This window comes from Plodia interpunctella, chromosome 6 (assembly GCF_027563975.2).
Source record: "Plodia interpunctella isolate USDA-ARS_2022_Savannah chromosome 6, ilPloInte3.2, whole genome shotgun sequence".
Taxonomy (NCBI): Eukaryota; Metazoa; Arthropoda; class Insecta; order Lepidoptera; family Pyralidae; genus Plodia; species Plodia interpunctella.
The window spans coordinates 9,811,422-9,825,855 of NC_071299.1; the positions used below are offsets into that span (position 1 = coordinate 9,811,422).

The 14,434-nt window shown below is 36.1% G+C and overlaps 2 protein-coding genes across 2 annotated transcripts in view; one reads left to right on the forward strand and one right to left on the reverse strand.

The window, feature by feature from the left end:
• The first annotated feature begins 125 nt into the window (after positions 1-125).
• On the forward strand, positions 126-7,109 carry Pex7 (Peroxin 7). The gene is made up of 8 exons (XM_053746938.1): positions 126-323; positions 874-1,087; positions 2,624-2,806; positions 2,971-3,156; positions 3,693-3,810; positions 4,641-4,725; positions 5,793-5,959; positions 6,718-7,109. Exons 2-7 carry the CDS (start codon positions 887-889, stop codon positions 5,950-5,952), a joined length of 933 nt encoding a protein of 310 aa, XP_053602913.1. The 5' UTR covers positions 126-323; positions 874-886; the 3' UTR covers positions 5,953-5,959; positions 6,718-7,109.
• A 1,270-nt stretch (positions 7,110-8,379) lies between these two features.
• The window catches only part of LOC128670922 (uncharacterized), a 40,571-nt gene continuing 34,516 nt past the window's right edge, over positions 8,380-14,434 (reverse strand). Inside the window, exons 47-52 of the mRNA XM_053746943.1 lie at positions 12,695-12,802; positions 11,715-11,804; positions 11,541-11,639; positions 10,596-10,715; positions 9,550-9,657; positions 8,380-8,808 (exon numbers count right to left, since the gene is read on the reverse strand). Of these exons, the coding sequence (XP_053602918.1) occupies positions 8,513-8,808; positions 9,550-9,657; positions 10,596-10,715; positions 11,541-11,639; positions 11,715-11,804; positions 12,695-12,802 (821 nt within the window). The 3' untranslated portion in view covers positions 8,380-8,512. The remainder of the gene's footprint in view (positions 8,809-9,549; positions 9,658-10,595; positions 10,716-11,540; positions 11,640-11,714; positions 11,805-12,694; positions 12,803-14,434) is intronic.

Below are 14,434 nucleotides of genomic sequence, written 5' to 3' on the forward strand. Positions count from 1 at the left end.
TTTCTGGCAAAATAGAATAACATTCTAATAAGATTATACTGTAGGCGGGTTAATAGGATTTCAATCGTATGACGGAATGACGCATCGACGGGTTACGTTTAAATCGATTTCATGTCCCTCACTAATCTTAAAATTTGACGTTTGTTTTGATGTTTTTCCGAGTATAGGTTAGATTTTAAAAATTACAAAACTAAAGTCTGAATTAATGAGAAATTTAATTTATTAGACTGTTATGGTAGTATTACTAATAAGAATTAATTATTAGAGTTCAACTTAAAAGTCAGAACTGAAAAACCGATTGGAAATGTGATACAATAAATATCGTAAGTTTCTATTTTCTATTTCTTAAATTTAATGTACAAAAAGAGATAGGTACCTAACAAATATTTGAAACAAACAGAATGTCAACAAGAAGTAGAGACTTATTAGGTCCACATATTTTCTAAATTAATCTTTATAAATTGTCCATAACCTTGTGAAACACTATACTGATTTCTATGTAAATTTATACCTTCACAGTCTTTGGAATCTAAATATTTAAAAACGGTATGAATTGTTCCATGTTTTATTTATTCATATAGGTACCTAAGTAAATTTTTATACTAAGTAGAGCTAGGTACCTTCTTAGATGTTAGAAGATTTTTTTTCTTATTCAATAAAAGTTACAATGCAGAAATCAACTGGAATTGTGTATTGAAAAGAATTACAGAGTGTTCCTAAGATGTCTCTAATCTCAAATTCAAGCTACAATAGTGCTGACATTGACCACTTTCTAATAAGAGTTCCCAAGTTTTAATTCCAAAGAAGTTGCCATATAATTTCATCATATCATAAAATTTCATAATTACTCCATCCAAATATCTATTCCTATAGCTATACCATCAGCATGCCCACATTCCTGACTCCGGGTCGGCATGGCTACAGTGTACGGTTCTCCCGGACCAGGCCTGATGCCCTCGCAGTTGCAACCAGTCAGTACTACGGCCTGGCTGGAGGGGGCACCCTGTTCTTTTTGGAGCTGGCTCCGGATGGAAGCACAATATTGGAAGCGCAGAAGTTGGAGTGGAGTGATGGACTTTTTGATGTTGTAAGTTTGTTTTTTTTTTTTAAAGTAAGAAAGAAAGAATGAATGCAAATACTTTTTATATGTATTGCACTGCTTGATTGTATCACATGAGTTTGTATATCAAACTGTAGCTATCTATAGATATTAGAATACACTAGGACAGTTGCTTAGGTTGTATTATAATAGATTCAGTGGACCTCCACCAGGTTATCAATTAACCTGCTCATGATCACGGGTTTCAGAGAATTGGCTTGAAGAGGTCTGGTATGAGAGGACTGATACCTTCACACATTTATGGGCTTGCACACGCTTCCAAAAAGTTTTCATCAACCACAAATTTTCTTCCGGTGAAGGGATTCTTTGTCAGAATACCTTCACTCCGGTCGATGGTTCATTAGTTACTATATTAAGAGTAGCCAATGGCACGCTACTCCATTAAAATTGCCAAGAAAATTGTGTGTGTTCTTATTAATTTCTTATCATCGCCATATCAATTGTGTTATTGCTAACACTGGTGTCAGATTTTATTAAAGTCGCCTAAAGGCATCTGACATGACTTTTACGACTGTTTACCTCCATCTACTGGCAAATAGTCGCACTTTCTTATGTTAAGATTCATCTACAGGCTTAAAAATAACATCAATCATCTCATTGTGTTATATTCCACCTAATAGCTACAACCCTGCTTAACTGTACTGTAAAACATTCACATATTATGATATATGTGGATCTGGGAATTCCGAGCTAATTATAATCCATACTAATCTTCTGAACACGGTAGTGAAGCCTTACTGCCATGAACTTGCTTACATCAGTAGCTAACTGGATCGGTCACTTGCCTTATTTATAGACAATTGACTTAAGTTGATAGTAATTTCTTTGGTAATAATGTGATTTTTGTGGTGATTCATTCATTAATGAATGAATGGAATCACCACAAAAATCATATGTACAATGGTACATATATAAATTTATTGTCTCTGCATTTTGTAACTCTAAATTCTGTTTTGTTAGTTTTTATTTCACGTATTAGATGGCGATTTATAGATGTTATGTCAGATGCCTTTAGGGACTAACATAAGGTTTAGCAATAACATATTTGATAAGAAAGAAGTTTTCAATTAATTTTCCAATTAATTTTAGTGTCAGTCTATGTGTATAAGATAATTTGCAATGTCTTCAAACAATAGCACCTGGGACTATTTTGCACTTCTTACTCAATTTTCACTTTGAGATGCACTTCTCAAATCGTGATCGTGTTACGTATTCGTATACGCATATATGTACACCTCATAATTAATATTTCATCAAAATCGGCCCAACTGGCAACAGTTTAGCCATGAAAGTTGGACAGACAAACAGACAGATAGAAATATAGACATACAATATTTCGTACTTATAATATTACTATGGACGTATGGATATGGATCGATTTAATAATGATGTTAAGAAAGGAATTTACACAGGGACAATATGTATATAAGTTTAGGTCACTATTTATACTAAGGCTATGGTTAAATCCTGCAAATTCGGTCTGAAACGTATAAATTTTGTCAGACATGGTCGGGCACGACGGAGGGGGCGGCGGCGTGCGGCGCAGGGGACGGCACGGTGCTGGTGTTCCGCGCGGGCTGCGCGGCGCCGCTGCGGGTGCTGCGCGCGCACTGCAGCGAGGTCTGCTCTGTGGACTGGCCGCGCGCGCAGCTGCTCAGCGCCAGCTGGGACACCACCGTCAGACTGGTACATATCACAGGGTTACAGCACCACGGGGTTGGTGTCGTGTGTCTCCACACGAGACTGAGCTGCCGAGCTATGGTTGAAGTATATAAAAATGAAATGCGTGATTTTCTAAAATGAGTCTTTTATCAATTTATAAAACCCTAATTAATGTTTTTAAATTTCAGTGGGACCCTGAATCGGAGACATGCCTGAACACATTCGCGGGTCACTCCCAGCTGGTGTACACGGCAGCGTTCTCCCCCCACTCGCCCTCTACCTTCGCGTCGGTGTCCGGCGATGGGCATCTGAAGCTTTGGACCTGTTCGGAAGCGGCCAGACCGGCTGCTGTGGTCAAGGCGCATGATGCTGAGGTGAAATCTGTTTTGCCATTTTATTACAAGCTTAACGATCGGTCCACTTTCCCGTTTAATCTATTTTGGACTCTTGGTCTGTTTTCCCAAACTACATTTATTTTACAATCCGTCTACTCTTATTTCCGTGACGATCGGTGTACTTTCCTCGTCAGTCTACTGTCTCAATTTTCTACCTTTATTTAACTTGCAATGTCCGTGTATATAGAGAAGTCTTGCAAAACAATTTTGCATACAAAGTAGATATTTTCACGCGATTAAGCTAAAATTTCAAATATTTTCACGCGCTTGAGCTGCAATTTTGTATATGTACACACATTTAGTAGGGATGACAATGTATTATTGTGATATGCACAATCTGGTTGCACCCAAGATTGGCTCCCGTCGAGCGAATTCCTGAATGGTTTACTTCACGAATCACATTTTATGTATGAACTACCTAAGAAAAAATATGGATTTATAAATAAATACGTTAATACTCTCTTAATATTAAATTGATTAGTTTTTTTTATTAAATTGCTTTAATTTCTTCCCAGGTGTTGTCATGTGATTGGAGTAGAACAGAAACGCATGCGTTGGCGACGGCCGGCTCCGATGGTTTGGTCAGAGGATGGGACTTGAGGAGACTCACCTCCCCCATGTTTACGCTTAAAGGTAAGAACAACCTGTGTGACCAATTTATTTCGTCAGCAATAAATAAATCTTGACTTTTATTATACAGTAAATGGGCTATGTCTGTACTCACATAGGGGATATTATAGAAAAATGGGTGTCTTTATGTAATTATTACAAGCTAAAAAATTGTTTTAAAGAAGTCTTGTTGAATGTTCGGGCATCACGTAAAAATTACTGGATAGAATTAAATGTGGTTTTACATTTGTATAGCGGATGATCTAACTTAAAATGTGGGTTTCATCGATATATTGTTAATTAAACACATAATATTCGCTGACATCTGTCATCCCGTAATAAAATATTTGAATAAGGAATACAATGTCACTTTGTTTTTTTTTTGTTGCCAGTGCAACATCGACTCGGGACAGTGTTGTTCCCCCACGTAAAGGGTTTTTTTCAATCTGTTTTATACCCCATCTGTGTAGTGGTCTTCCTCCAGACATTTATTATAAAAACATAATGAATGTTACATGGAATACGTTTAAAATGGCCAATTTAATAGACTATATGAGTACAGTATAGTCAACAGCACATGTTACCCTGCATTAACTTCTATGACGCGGTAATAGCGGCGAGTTTGCAATGAATTTGGGTTGGTTGATGTGATGTTTGTTGACTGTTCAGTTTCATAAACGGAATATTTGAAAGATCTGCGAAAAACTTTAGTGGCGCCCTCATTTGAAAGTTTTATTTCTTGTGACTGACTGACTGACACTGTGACTGATTTGTTGCAAATTTTCTGTATATAACACATTTATCAGTAAGGCTTCTGATTAGTATTCTTTATTTATTTAATAACTTTTTCATAGGTTGCGAGTGCGCAGTAAGGAGAGTGCAATTTTCACCGCACGCGCCGTCTGTCATAGCGGCTGTATCGTATGATTTTACTACTAGGTTAGTAGCTATCGATGTTTATCAATTTGAAGTAAAAAGAAAAAAATATAATATTTTTTATAAAAACTTCAATGGTCTTGAACAATTTGAAACATTGATTTATGGTAAGTGAGAAAATACTTATGATTGTGTTATTTTTAAAACGAAGCTTTTATTAATAATAATAATTGCAATAGCCCATTCTCAGTCCATCCAAATTTCATTCTATAGACCAGTACTTGTATCCATTATTCTGCAATAGTTCACACTCCCGCCGAGACCTGCTCATGGGCATATCATTTCATTGGTATATCCGGGAGCGGGTCTTGGCGGGAGACCATCACAACATCAAAATTCTCCAAAGGGCCTCTACGTGTTGGATCCATATCCCCACGTACACGCAAGCCTCTCAAAGGGCCGGACTTAGTGCCGTGAATCCCAAAAGGAGATACAAATAATAATAATAATATATAAAAATAATAATAATATATAAAATTAATTAATAAGATTTAATCAAATTAGGACCTAGTTAAAAATTATTCTAAACGAAGTCTATTGTCGACCTACTTTACCATCATGACACATCCTACAAAAAATAATATTACAAATGCTATGTTTGTGAGGATGTATGTGTGTATGTATGTATTTAGACGACCTCGGTGGCGCAGTGGTAAAGTTCTTGCCACTGAACCGAGAGGGCCCGGGTTCGATCCCCGGTCGGGTCATGATGGAAAATGATCTATTTCTGATTGGCCCGGGTCTTGGATGTTTATCTATATACGTATTTGTTATAAAATATAGTATAGTTGAGTTAGTATCCCATAACACAAGTCTCGAACTTACTTTGGGGCTAGCTCAATCTGTGTGATTTGTCCTAATATATTTATTTATTTATGTATGTTTGTTACTCTTTCACACAAAATTTACTGGACGAGTTATGAAATTTGGTACACGGATAGAATATAACCTGGAATAAACACAGGGTACTTTTTGTCTTGAAATACCCACGGGAGCGAAGCCGCGGGGCGCAGCTAGTAATTAATATATTTTTATTCGAACAAGCAATATTGATGGCGTTATTTGTTCAGGATATGGGACCTAAAAAGGGGTTGCGACCCCCTGGAAACAATACGCCACCACTCAGAATTCACGTACGGCCTGGACTGGAGTTCGCTCAGGCCTCATTTATTGGCTGACTGCGGTTGGGACTCCCTCGTCCACGTGTTTACACCGCGGAGCCTCGCCTGAGGATATGGTGAGTGCTATTTTTTAATACCATAAAAAATATAAATTTTTACCACAAAGTTTAATTTTTTTATTGAGAATTAAACATTCACAGGCACGTAAACTGTAAACCATCGACAAGTTCCCTCGTGGGGAGCCAATCCTGTGTTCACCATCTGGTCATGCTTATCATAATAATACATTGTCATGTACACTCACTGAAGCGACGTGGACAATTTCAACTCTTGGAAAAGAAATGAAATTTGCCTTGCAAGATTTGATTACAGACAGACAAACATCGGGACAGATGAAACTAAATAAAAAGCCTTTCAAAATTTAGATATTTCTGGCAGCGAACGAACTGGTTTAAACCAGATACCAAAAATACCGGTTAGTGAACCGAACAACCAATAAAAAGTGTGAACACCAATAAAAAGTGCCAATCAATTTATTCGTAATTACTCAGAGCATTTAATTCTTCAACCTGCTGTAATAAAACAAGTGCAGGACAGAGACATTGTTTTTTTTCTCTTTCTTATTTATTTAAGGGTCTTTCAGCGCGAGGCTACGAGCTGAATAATTTTGGGTTTAAATGGTTAACATATTAACAAAATCAAAATGAAAATTCAGAAAATATATACCTAATATGGGTTCTGGCAGTGTTTAATCATAATAATAGAATGACCAAGATTAATTGATTAATAAACAACAAATGTTGCCAGTCAAGAGGATAAGAGGATAAGCGTAGACTAATTTTAAGTTGATTGTCAACGATTTTTTTTGTTTCAGGCAACACCAGAGTGTTCAAAAAAGGAATACTGTGACTGATTTTGGCTGTGCGTATGAACAGAGTGTGATGTGCCAAACGCGAGCACTCGTTGTGCCAACCTTATTGTTAGCGCTATAAGATTCAAATTCGCTTGCTAAGCGATTGGTGCATAGTTTGAACAGGGATATGAAGATAGTGAGGTTATTAGTTTCTTTTAATTTATAATTTGTTGTATATATTATAGGAACGGTATTGTTTGCGTTTTTGATAAATAAAAAAAAGACGGATGTATATTTGTCGATGTCTTCGTCTACTTTAAATTTTGATTCATGTTCGTCGGAGTTTCAACATGTGATCGCTAGATGTCGTCTTTTAATAATCAAATTTATTATTTTATTGTAAATAGAGAATATATTGTTGTTTTATTATTTCAACCATAAAATCTTGTATGGATTTGTTTGTGTAAGATTCAGATTTTTTTGTATACGTTTTGTATAAACTGTATGATTTAATTGATATGCTTTCCAATATTATATAAATACAATATAAGCCTGTTGTATATATGTGTTACAAGAAGTTATTATTATATTGGTTTAATTAGTGATATTATACACTTCTCCTTATGTATATACCGTTTTAAACAAATTTATAATGCACAGAAGAATTCACAGATACAAAAGTATGTAGATAAATTTTTTATATTAATTAATGCAACAGAAATCATCATCGCTTCGATCTTCTTCGGGCTTCGACCGAGCCCATTGCTCAGTCGTCCTACGGTGCGTTGTCCTCCGTTGTTTTACATCGGTGTGACATCTACGTACGTCGACGCAACGGACAACGACGGAGCAATGGGGTCGGGCCCTTTGATGTACGGTGCCTAATAAGTACCAAAATGTCACAATTTTGTCAATGCTAGCCTATAAAAAATAAAATGAAGTATTACAATTTGTTGTTTTACTGTTAAGGTGGGTGCAGCCCTGATACATAATCATAGGTGTAGACGATGGAGGTGGCTGCCATGTCCAGGATTTTGAGAATGAGAACAACGACTATTTTGAAGCACTTTCGGGTAGCGATCAACTGTTTTTTATGTCCCTTATAGGATTCTAAGTGTGACGCTCACACACACACGCGTACGCACTACGGCGCGCGTTTATTAAACACCACAATATGACAGCGGTACATCGGTATATGGTAAGTTCTTATTTATTTATTAATCCTAACACTAATAGTTTGTTTTTAATTGTGTTTATATGCCGGGGGGTGCAGCGGTGCTTCGCGTCGTCTACACATAGGAGTGCGCGTTTGTATAGAGTTAACTCATGCGTGCACGCGTACACTACTCAGCTCACCCAGACACAATTTTTATAAAGTAAATTTGTCTACGCGCATGCGCTGTGACGACAAACTCGCGCCTTCGCGATGCGTTTTTTCTACAAATCACATATTCGGTCATCCACCATATTTGCTGTTGTTACCTTTAAATATATTTGCTCGTAAACTACCAGCCCTAAATAAATAATCTTTGTCGAATACCTAATATAATTATTTATAATACCTACTTAGATAAATTAACACAGCGCGCACCGCTTACATAACATTCGGTCTGTACCAGCCTTTAATTACATGAATTTTTAAGAATTACACTATATTAGATTAATGAATAAAATTCACATCCGTATAACTATTTTACTCAAATATCAAAATACAATCATTTAACATGATTTGTGAAAACAGATAAAAAAAATTAGTCAACTCGCACTACTTTAGACAACAATTGTGAACAGCGACATCTATCGACATCCCACAAAATCAATTAGGAATATTGTGTTTCAGCCTTCGTATTCTGCCTTCGATGGCTGTTAGCATATAGTAGATGGATTTGAGATGCTTTTTGTCTTGCCCGTCGCCGATATTGGTGACGCTAGGAGCCATCACGCACCTTGAGAGTGGTGTACCAATTTTAGTCCGTTTGGTTGTTTGGCAACACAGTTCGACCCGACCACTTGGTATCATGGTGCATGCGGTGCAATCAGGTTCAGGTTTGCAGTTCATACTAGACACTCGCTGATATAGGGCGCATTCTTCGGCGTTTTTCAGATGTTTCACTGGAAAATATACACATTTCAGTAATATTATTTACATACACGAAAGTTTTGATGGATCATTGCTACTATTTTTCACAAAAATGAAATAAAAATGAAATAATGATTCGCAATTACATAATGCCCTATTTATATAATAGTGTGGCGTTTTCATTTCTTCCAATTTTGACATGAATTTTGAAGATTTCACATACATACATTGCACTAAATAAAAGTAATCTAACTGCGCAATGTTCGTGCGGATTATATGCTTGCCAATGGTCTGAAAACTAGGAATGCGCACGACTGTGCGTAGTGGAGACGAAAACGTAGGAAAGCGGACTACGGACGCTCAACGGCTGAGGAACAAACCGGGATAAATATTGGTAATTATAATGATAATTTAAATGAATAATTTAAATCTACCGTACAGTTGTGCATAAGATACACTGGGTCCTTTTTACAAGGTGATATCTTATATTGGCATTAATTTATCTACATGATCAGTCCATGGCACTGAACAACTTTTCGTATGGAAGCAACCTTGAAATTGCGAAAAAAAATCAGCTGATCCATACATTTTCCACAAGTTAAGTATTACATTTTGTATACTTAGAACAGCAGATTTTTTTTTTCGCGATTTCGAAGTTACTCCCATAATAAAAGTTGTTTAGAATCATACTGAGCATGTAGAAAAAATATTGCCAATGTATAAAAAGTCACACTGTACATTTGGTCGGTGGTTATGAATGGAGATAGACTCACAATTCTCCTTCATGCGCACGAGTTGTTTGGTCAACAAGTTGCTGTAGTATCGACACGAGCCGAACATTGGTTTCTTGACCTGCTCTTCCTCAGCCCCTGTTAAGAAATCTGAAATTTTACTTATATTTAGTAATTTCTTCTAGAAATTCTCTATGGTGTCAGGTAAAAGGTGAATGAAAATTCAAGTCGGGACGGGCCGCTAATTATGGCTCAAATAAAATTATTTTTCATCTCCAAATATAGGTACAATCTAGCCCACTTCACATACACATAGCCCAAATCGCGTAGATCCCTTCTCGGCAATATTCTAGCAGCTGTGGAGGACTGTCCGTCTGTGGGTCTGTCTACAGATGCAGCCATCTCATTTTAGAATAAAAAGGCACAAAAAGGCTTCTTCAATGTTGGTTTCGGCCCCATGAATGCCTCAAAGGACCGCGTCTCAATAGACCCGGGGCTGAAAATGCGTACCAATATAATAATAATACAATAAAATGATTTCCCACATATAGTCCACGACAAATTACGAGGACAAGTATTACTGTTGAGAGTGCTACGTTCAATTTTAGCGATTGGATCGGGTAAATTTTTGTGATGGATCGCACAATGAAACTGATAGAATGTAATAAGTGTTGTTTACTATGAAACATAGGAAAGAACTCAAAATACCGTCTGAACGCATTACCGATTTCTTTCTCAGTCATAAAGGGGTATACTTAGGTATTAGTGGTTGCGAAATACAAGTTTTAAAACTTTGAAATATAAACACTAGATGGCGCTGCGTGCATTTTAAATGCGCTATGGATATTTTAATCCAAATATACCAATCTCATTTTAATTATAATATTAAAAAAACTGTTCCCGTGAGAATTTTAAGCGGACGAAGCCGGGGGTAAACAGTCTAATATAATTTGTATTTTTTCATTGTTACAATAACAATGCTATAATATTAAAAACATTTAGTATCGGAGACACAGATCATTTTTAAGTCACTCAATCCTTTTTAACTCAGGGATATAAGTATTGTAAAGAACGATGAATCGATGTACCTTGATCGAGGAAGTGGGGTAGATGCAACACGCGGGCGTGGTAGTTCTTGGAGCAAGTTCTGATAACTTCCGCGGGCATAGGGTCGAATCTCGACGAATTAAACAACGGAGCTCTAGTACCTGGCGGAAAAAATAAATCTACACTAATAGTATAAAGAAGAATATGTTTGTATAGGATAATTTTCAGAATAATATTTCTGATATCACAAATTCTTTCAATTGGAATCTAATGACTGGGTGTCATAATGTCACTTTGTATTCCGATATTCCTATGATAGCTTAGACCGGGATGCAACTAGTTGATTATAATATAAAACCTAAATTAAAAGTTTGACTCCCGACTTTTAAATTGTTGACATCCTCTTATCTGATGAAAAGTGCTGATGGTTTTCAAACGGCTCAATTCACATTTCAAACATAAGAAAATTCTCGATTAAATCATCTTTCAAATAAAAAAAACTATACCAAAATCGGTTCAGCCGCTTGGCTTCTATGATGCCATAGACAGACATATAGATACACTAAACTTATAATTATTCTTATATCGTCGGTGATTAAAAATGTTTTTAAAGTATAAACATTTGGATAAAAAGATCCAAAACGCCATACGCCGTACGAAATAAAGTGCCCTCGCTTATTGCGGCACGCGGACATCAAGCAGTCCCGTTTGGTGTTTGCCCACGTTTTGCAAACATTGGGATATTTGCAGCTATATTTGCAGGATAGGGAGCGGCACACACAGAGTCCATTTTTCAATCAACTTTCACGCTCTGTTTTCTTTTCAGGTGGACAAAATATATTTTCAATCTAGACTATGACATCATCTAAATATTCTACTGTAGGTATAAACTTTTGCCCTAAATTGGTAGCGCCAAGAATACAACAGACTTAAGTGACATTTAAATAGATACTGTTAGCCTCTTAAAAAAATTGAATAAAACATACTTGTTCCAGTGGAAATAAACCCGAAAGCCTCCGTTTCGCCGTCAGTCATTACGTTCATACTTTTCACCACTTTTGTGGAGTTATACACAGTGTTGAATCCTGGAGAATTATTTACATATAATTTATGTTCGTGTTCTTGTAATAAAATTGAATAAATAAATAAGAAACCCTTACCATTTTCACGCACTGAAAATTTTTGAACTGTTGTATCGAAACTCGACCTGTTTATCGCGCGTGGCAGTGGGTCGTATAGGAACACACAATCTGCTAAATAGTCAAAAAAGTGTACATAAGGGCGGGAATACACGTTCCCGTAGCATGCACACTTGTATGCCAGCTACAGATACGTGTCACTGTATATAAGCCTGGCTAGCTGTCGCCTGTACGCTAGCTGTCGTGTCAATGTCAAAATTTATAGAACACCAGCTTTTGCCCACAACTTCGCATGTGAGTAAAAATTTCCCGTGGGAATTTCAGGAAACTCCTTCTTAGTGCTCCCCTACAATGTCCTAGGGACCTACACATCAAATTTCAGTGTTCTACGCCCACTAGTTTCGGCTGTGGGTGATTCGCAGAGCGTTTCGACCGCTGCGGTCGCGCTGTCATTACAATTTCCTTTCAATTTAACAAAGACAAGAATGAGTATTACTATATGACTTTACATCAATTACTCTGTACTGTAGTAATGTAAATTTTATGAATGATTGATTTTGGAAATGATTCCTTCCTCAAGAAAATTAGTTGTAATGACCGCGCAGCTGCAGCGGTCGATGCGTTGTCTGTCAGTCAGTCATTCAGTAACGCAAGAATTATATATATATATATACATATATATATAGATTGCACATGTCAGCTATCGGCATGCCAGTTAAGTTGCATGTGTATATCCGCCCTTATTGTTTTATTATTTTTGTATTGATATTTCTAAGTTACTATTTACCTATTATGTGCTACAATTGTTTCTAATTTTAGGTGTACTGTTAGCATTAAATTTGTGAATATGAGAAAATTGCCTTGATGTCAAATAATTCGATATTACAAAGTTTAAATACTTTCGCGATATTTTCACATTTTTAAAACTACTTTAGAAACAGTTACAGTAGATAGATAGGATGTGCTGAACTATATTTTTCAAGAAGAAAAAATAATTATACCCAATGGATTGATTTCAGGATAAGGGTAACAGTGCACTGGGTTTCGCAGCAGTGTTTGTGATGTCAGCACGCCGGCTGACTTCTGCTTGCAAATTGGGGAGTCAGTTTCTAAAACAAATGCTCGTTTCAATTTAAAAACAAACATTTAAAATAAATTCCAACGGCCAGTCCTACCACTTGGAAACATCATTAGAAAATAACTTTTTTTTTTAATATAAATATATTTGTTTATGGAACAGTGTAACAAATTTAAACCATAAGTACATGAACCACTTTGTAATTTAACAATTAAAAAAATACTTATCATAATTACGCTGAAATACAATATGGATTTGAGGTTTGTACAACCAACCAAAAATTGCGGTAGGAATATTTGGTAACAGATATTAGTTCTAAAGTCAAGAGGACACGTTTAGAATGAGCGAGTTTTGAATTATTACGTTTTATTCTTAATAGATACAGATAACCAAGTGGTGAAACTGGCTTAAATTGTATTATTGTGTCGCTATACAAAGCCGATATTACGATAGCAGTCATTGTTTTATTTAAATCTGTTTAAACTTTAAACGTTGTATGTCTAAATTTCTGAATCGGGTGCCGGCACACAATCAGTCAAAATAATTTTATGCTTATTATATCTGGTCAACAAAGTCACATTGACAAGTCTCTACAAGACTAAAAAAAATATATTAAATTTATCCTTTGTATTTCCGTAATATAGTTCAAAACCGCGGTCACCTTAAATAATGACATTTACTTTTGACATTTCGATACGCATCGTGCTTTTAAATAAATTAATAACTTCGTATCTTCGGCTTAGTATGGCGACACCCTCAAGCAGCACCTACCTATGCTTTCTCGCTTTATTAAAAGTTATGCTGATGGCATATTTACATTTACGGTGACCATTTAAGCTCAACGTGACTCTTAATTTGGGAGCAGGCTTTTTCCCATCGATCGATTCTAAAGCAAAAATCACTTGGCATCTGGTAAACTGGCGTAGAAATTTGACAGGGACTTGATCGAGCAATTCTATTTTTTAAAAACACTACGACTGCGTACACACAAAACTTGTCACACACAATAGAAATTATGAATTACAATAATAACTGCCTATAGTGTTTCATAGAGAATTATAATTTTGCGTACACTAATGTAATCTAAACACAATATAAATATGTACAAGGTGACTTTTTGAACACCAGTTTTTCACATTATGCTCAGTATATACAATGACTACACTATCTTTGGAACAAAATTTACGGTATATAAGTTTTCAACTTTACATAGTACCATTGTAAAAAAATATTGGTAAAATAAAGTTATTTAGTAGCTGTGTATTTTTGCCATTGATTGCTGATATTCATAAAGCCACTATGTACAATTTAGCAAACTTATCATATCTATGTACTTTTTCCACCTTCTTGTGGTACGAGTCTCTGTTGTCATTATAATACTTTATTCATAACTAGATTTCGCCCACAACTTCGTATGTAAGTAAAAATCCAATTCCCGTGGGAATTTCAGGAAATCCCTTCTTAGTGCTCCCCTACACTGTCCTAGGAAACTACACACCAAATTTCAGCTTTCTACGCCTAGTGCGTTGTCTGTTAGACAGTCACTCAGTAACGCAAGAGTTTTATATAGATTAAATTAATTAAAGTATAGGTAAAATAGGAAGGTCTTCAGGAAGAGCCATCGCACAGTATACGGTCCTGCGTTTTTCTATGTTGTAATACG

Bases quoted from the DNA above. Each gene is read 5' to 3' on its own strand.
- Pex7 (XM_053746938.1), top strand. From the start codon at position 887: ATGCCCACATTCCTGACTCCGGGTCGGCATGGCTACAGTGTACGGTTC. The intron at 2,807-2,970 runs GTACATATCACA...TTTAAATTTCAG, and splicing joins GGGACACCACCGTCAGACTG to TGGGACCCTGAATCGGAGAC. The intron at 3,811-4,640 runs GTAAGAACAACC...ACTTTTTCATAG, and splicing joins CCCCATGTTTACGCTTAAAG to GTTGCGAGTGCGCAGTAAGG.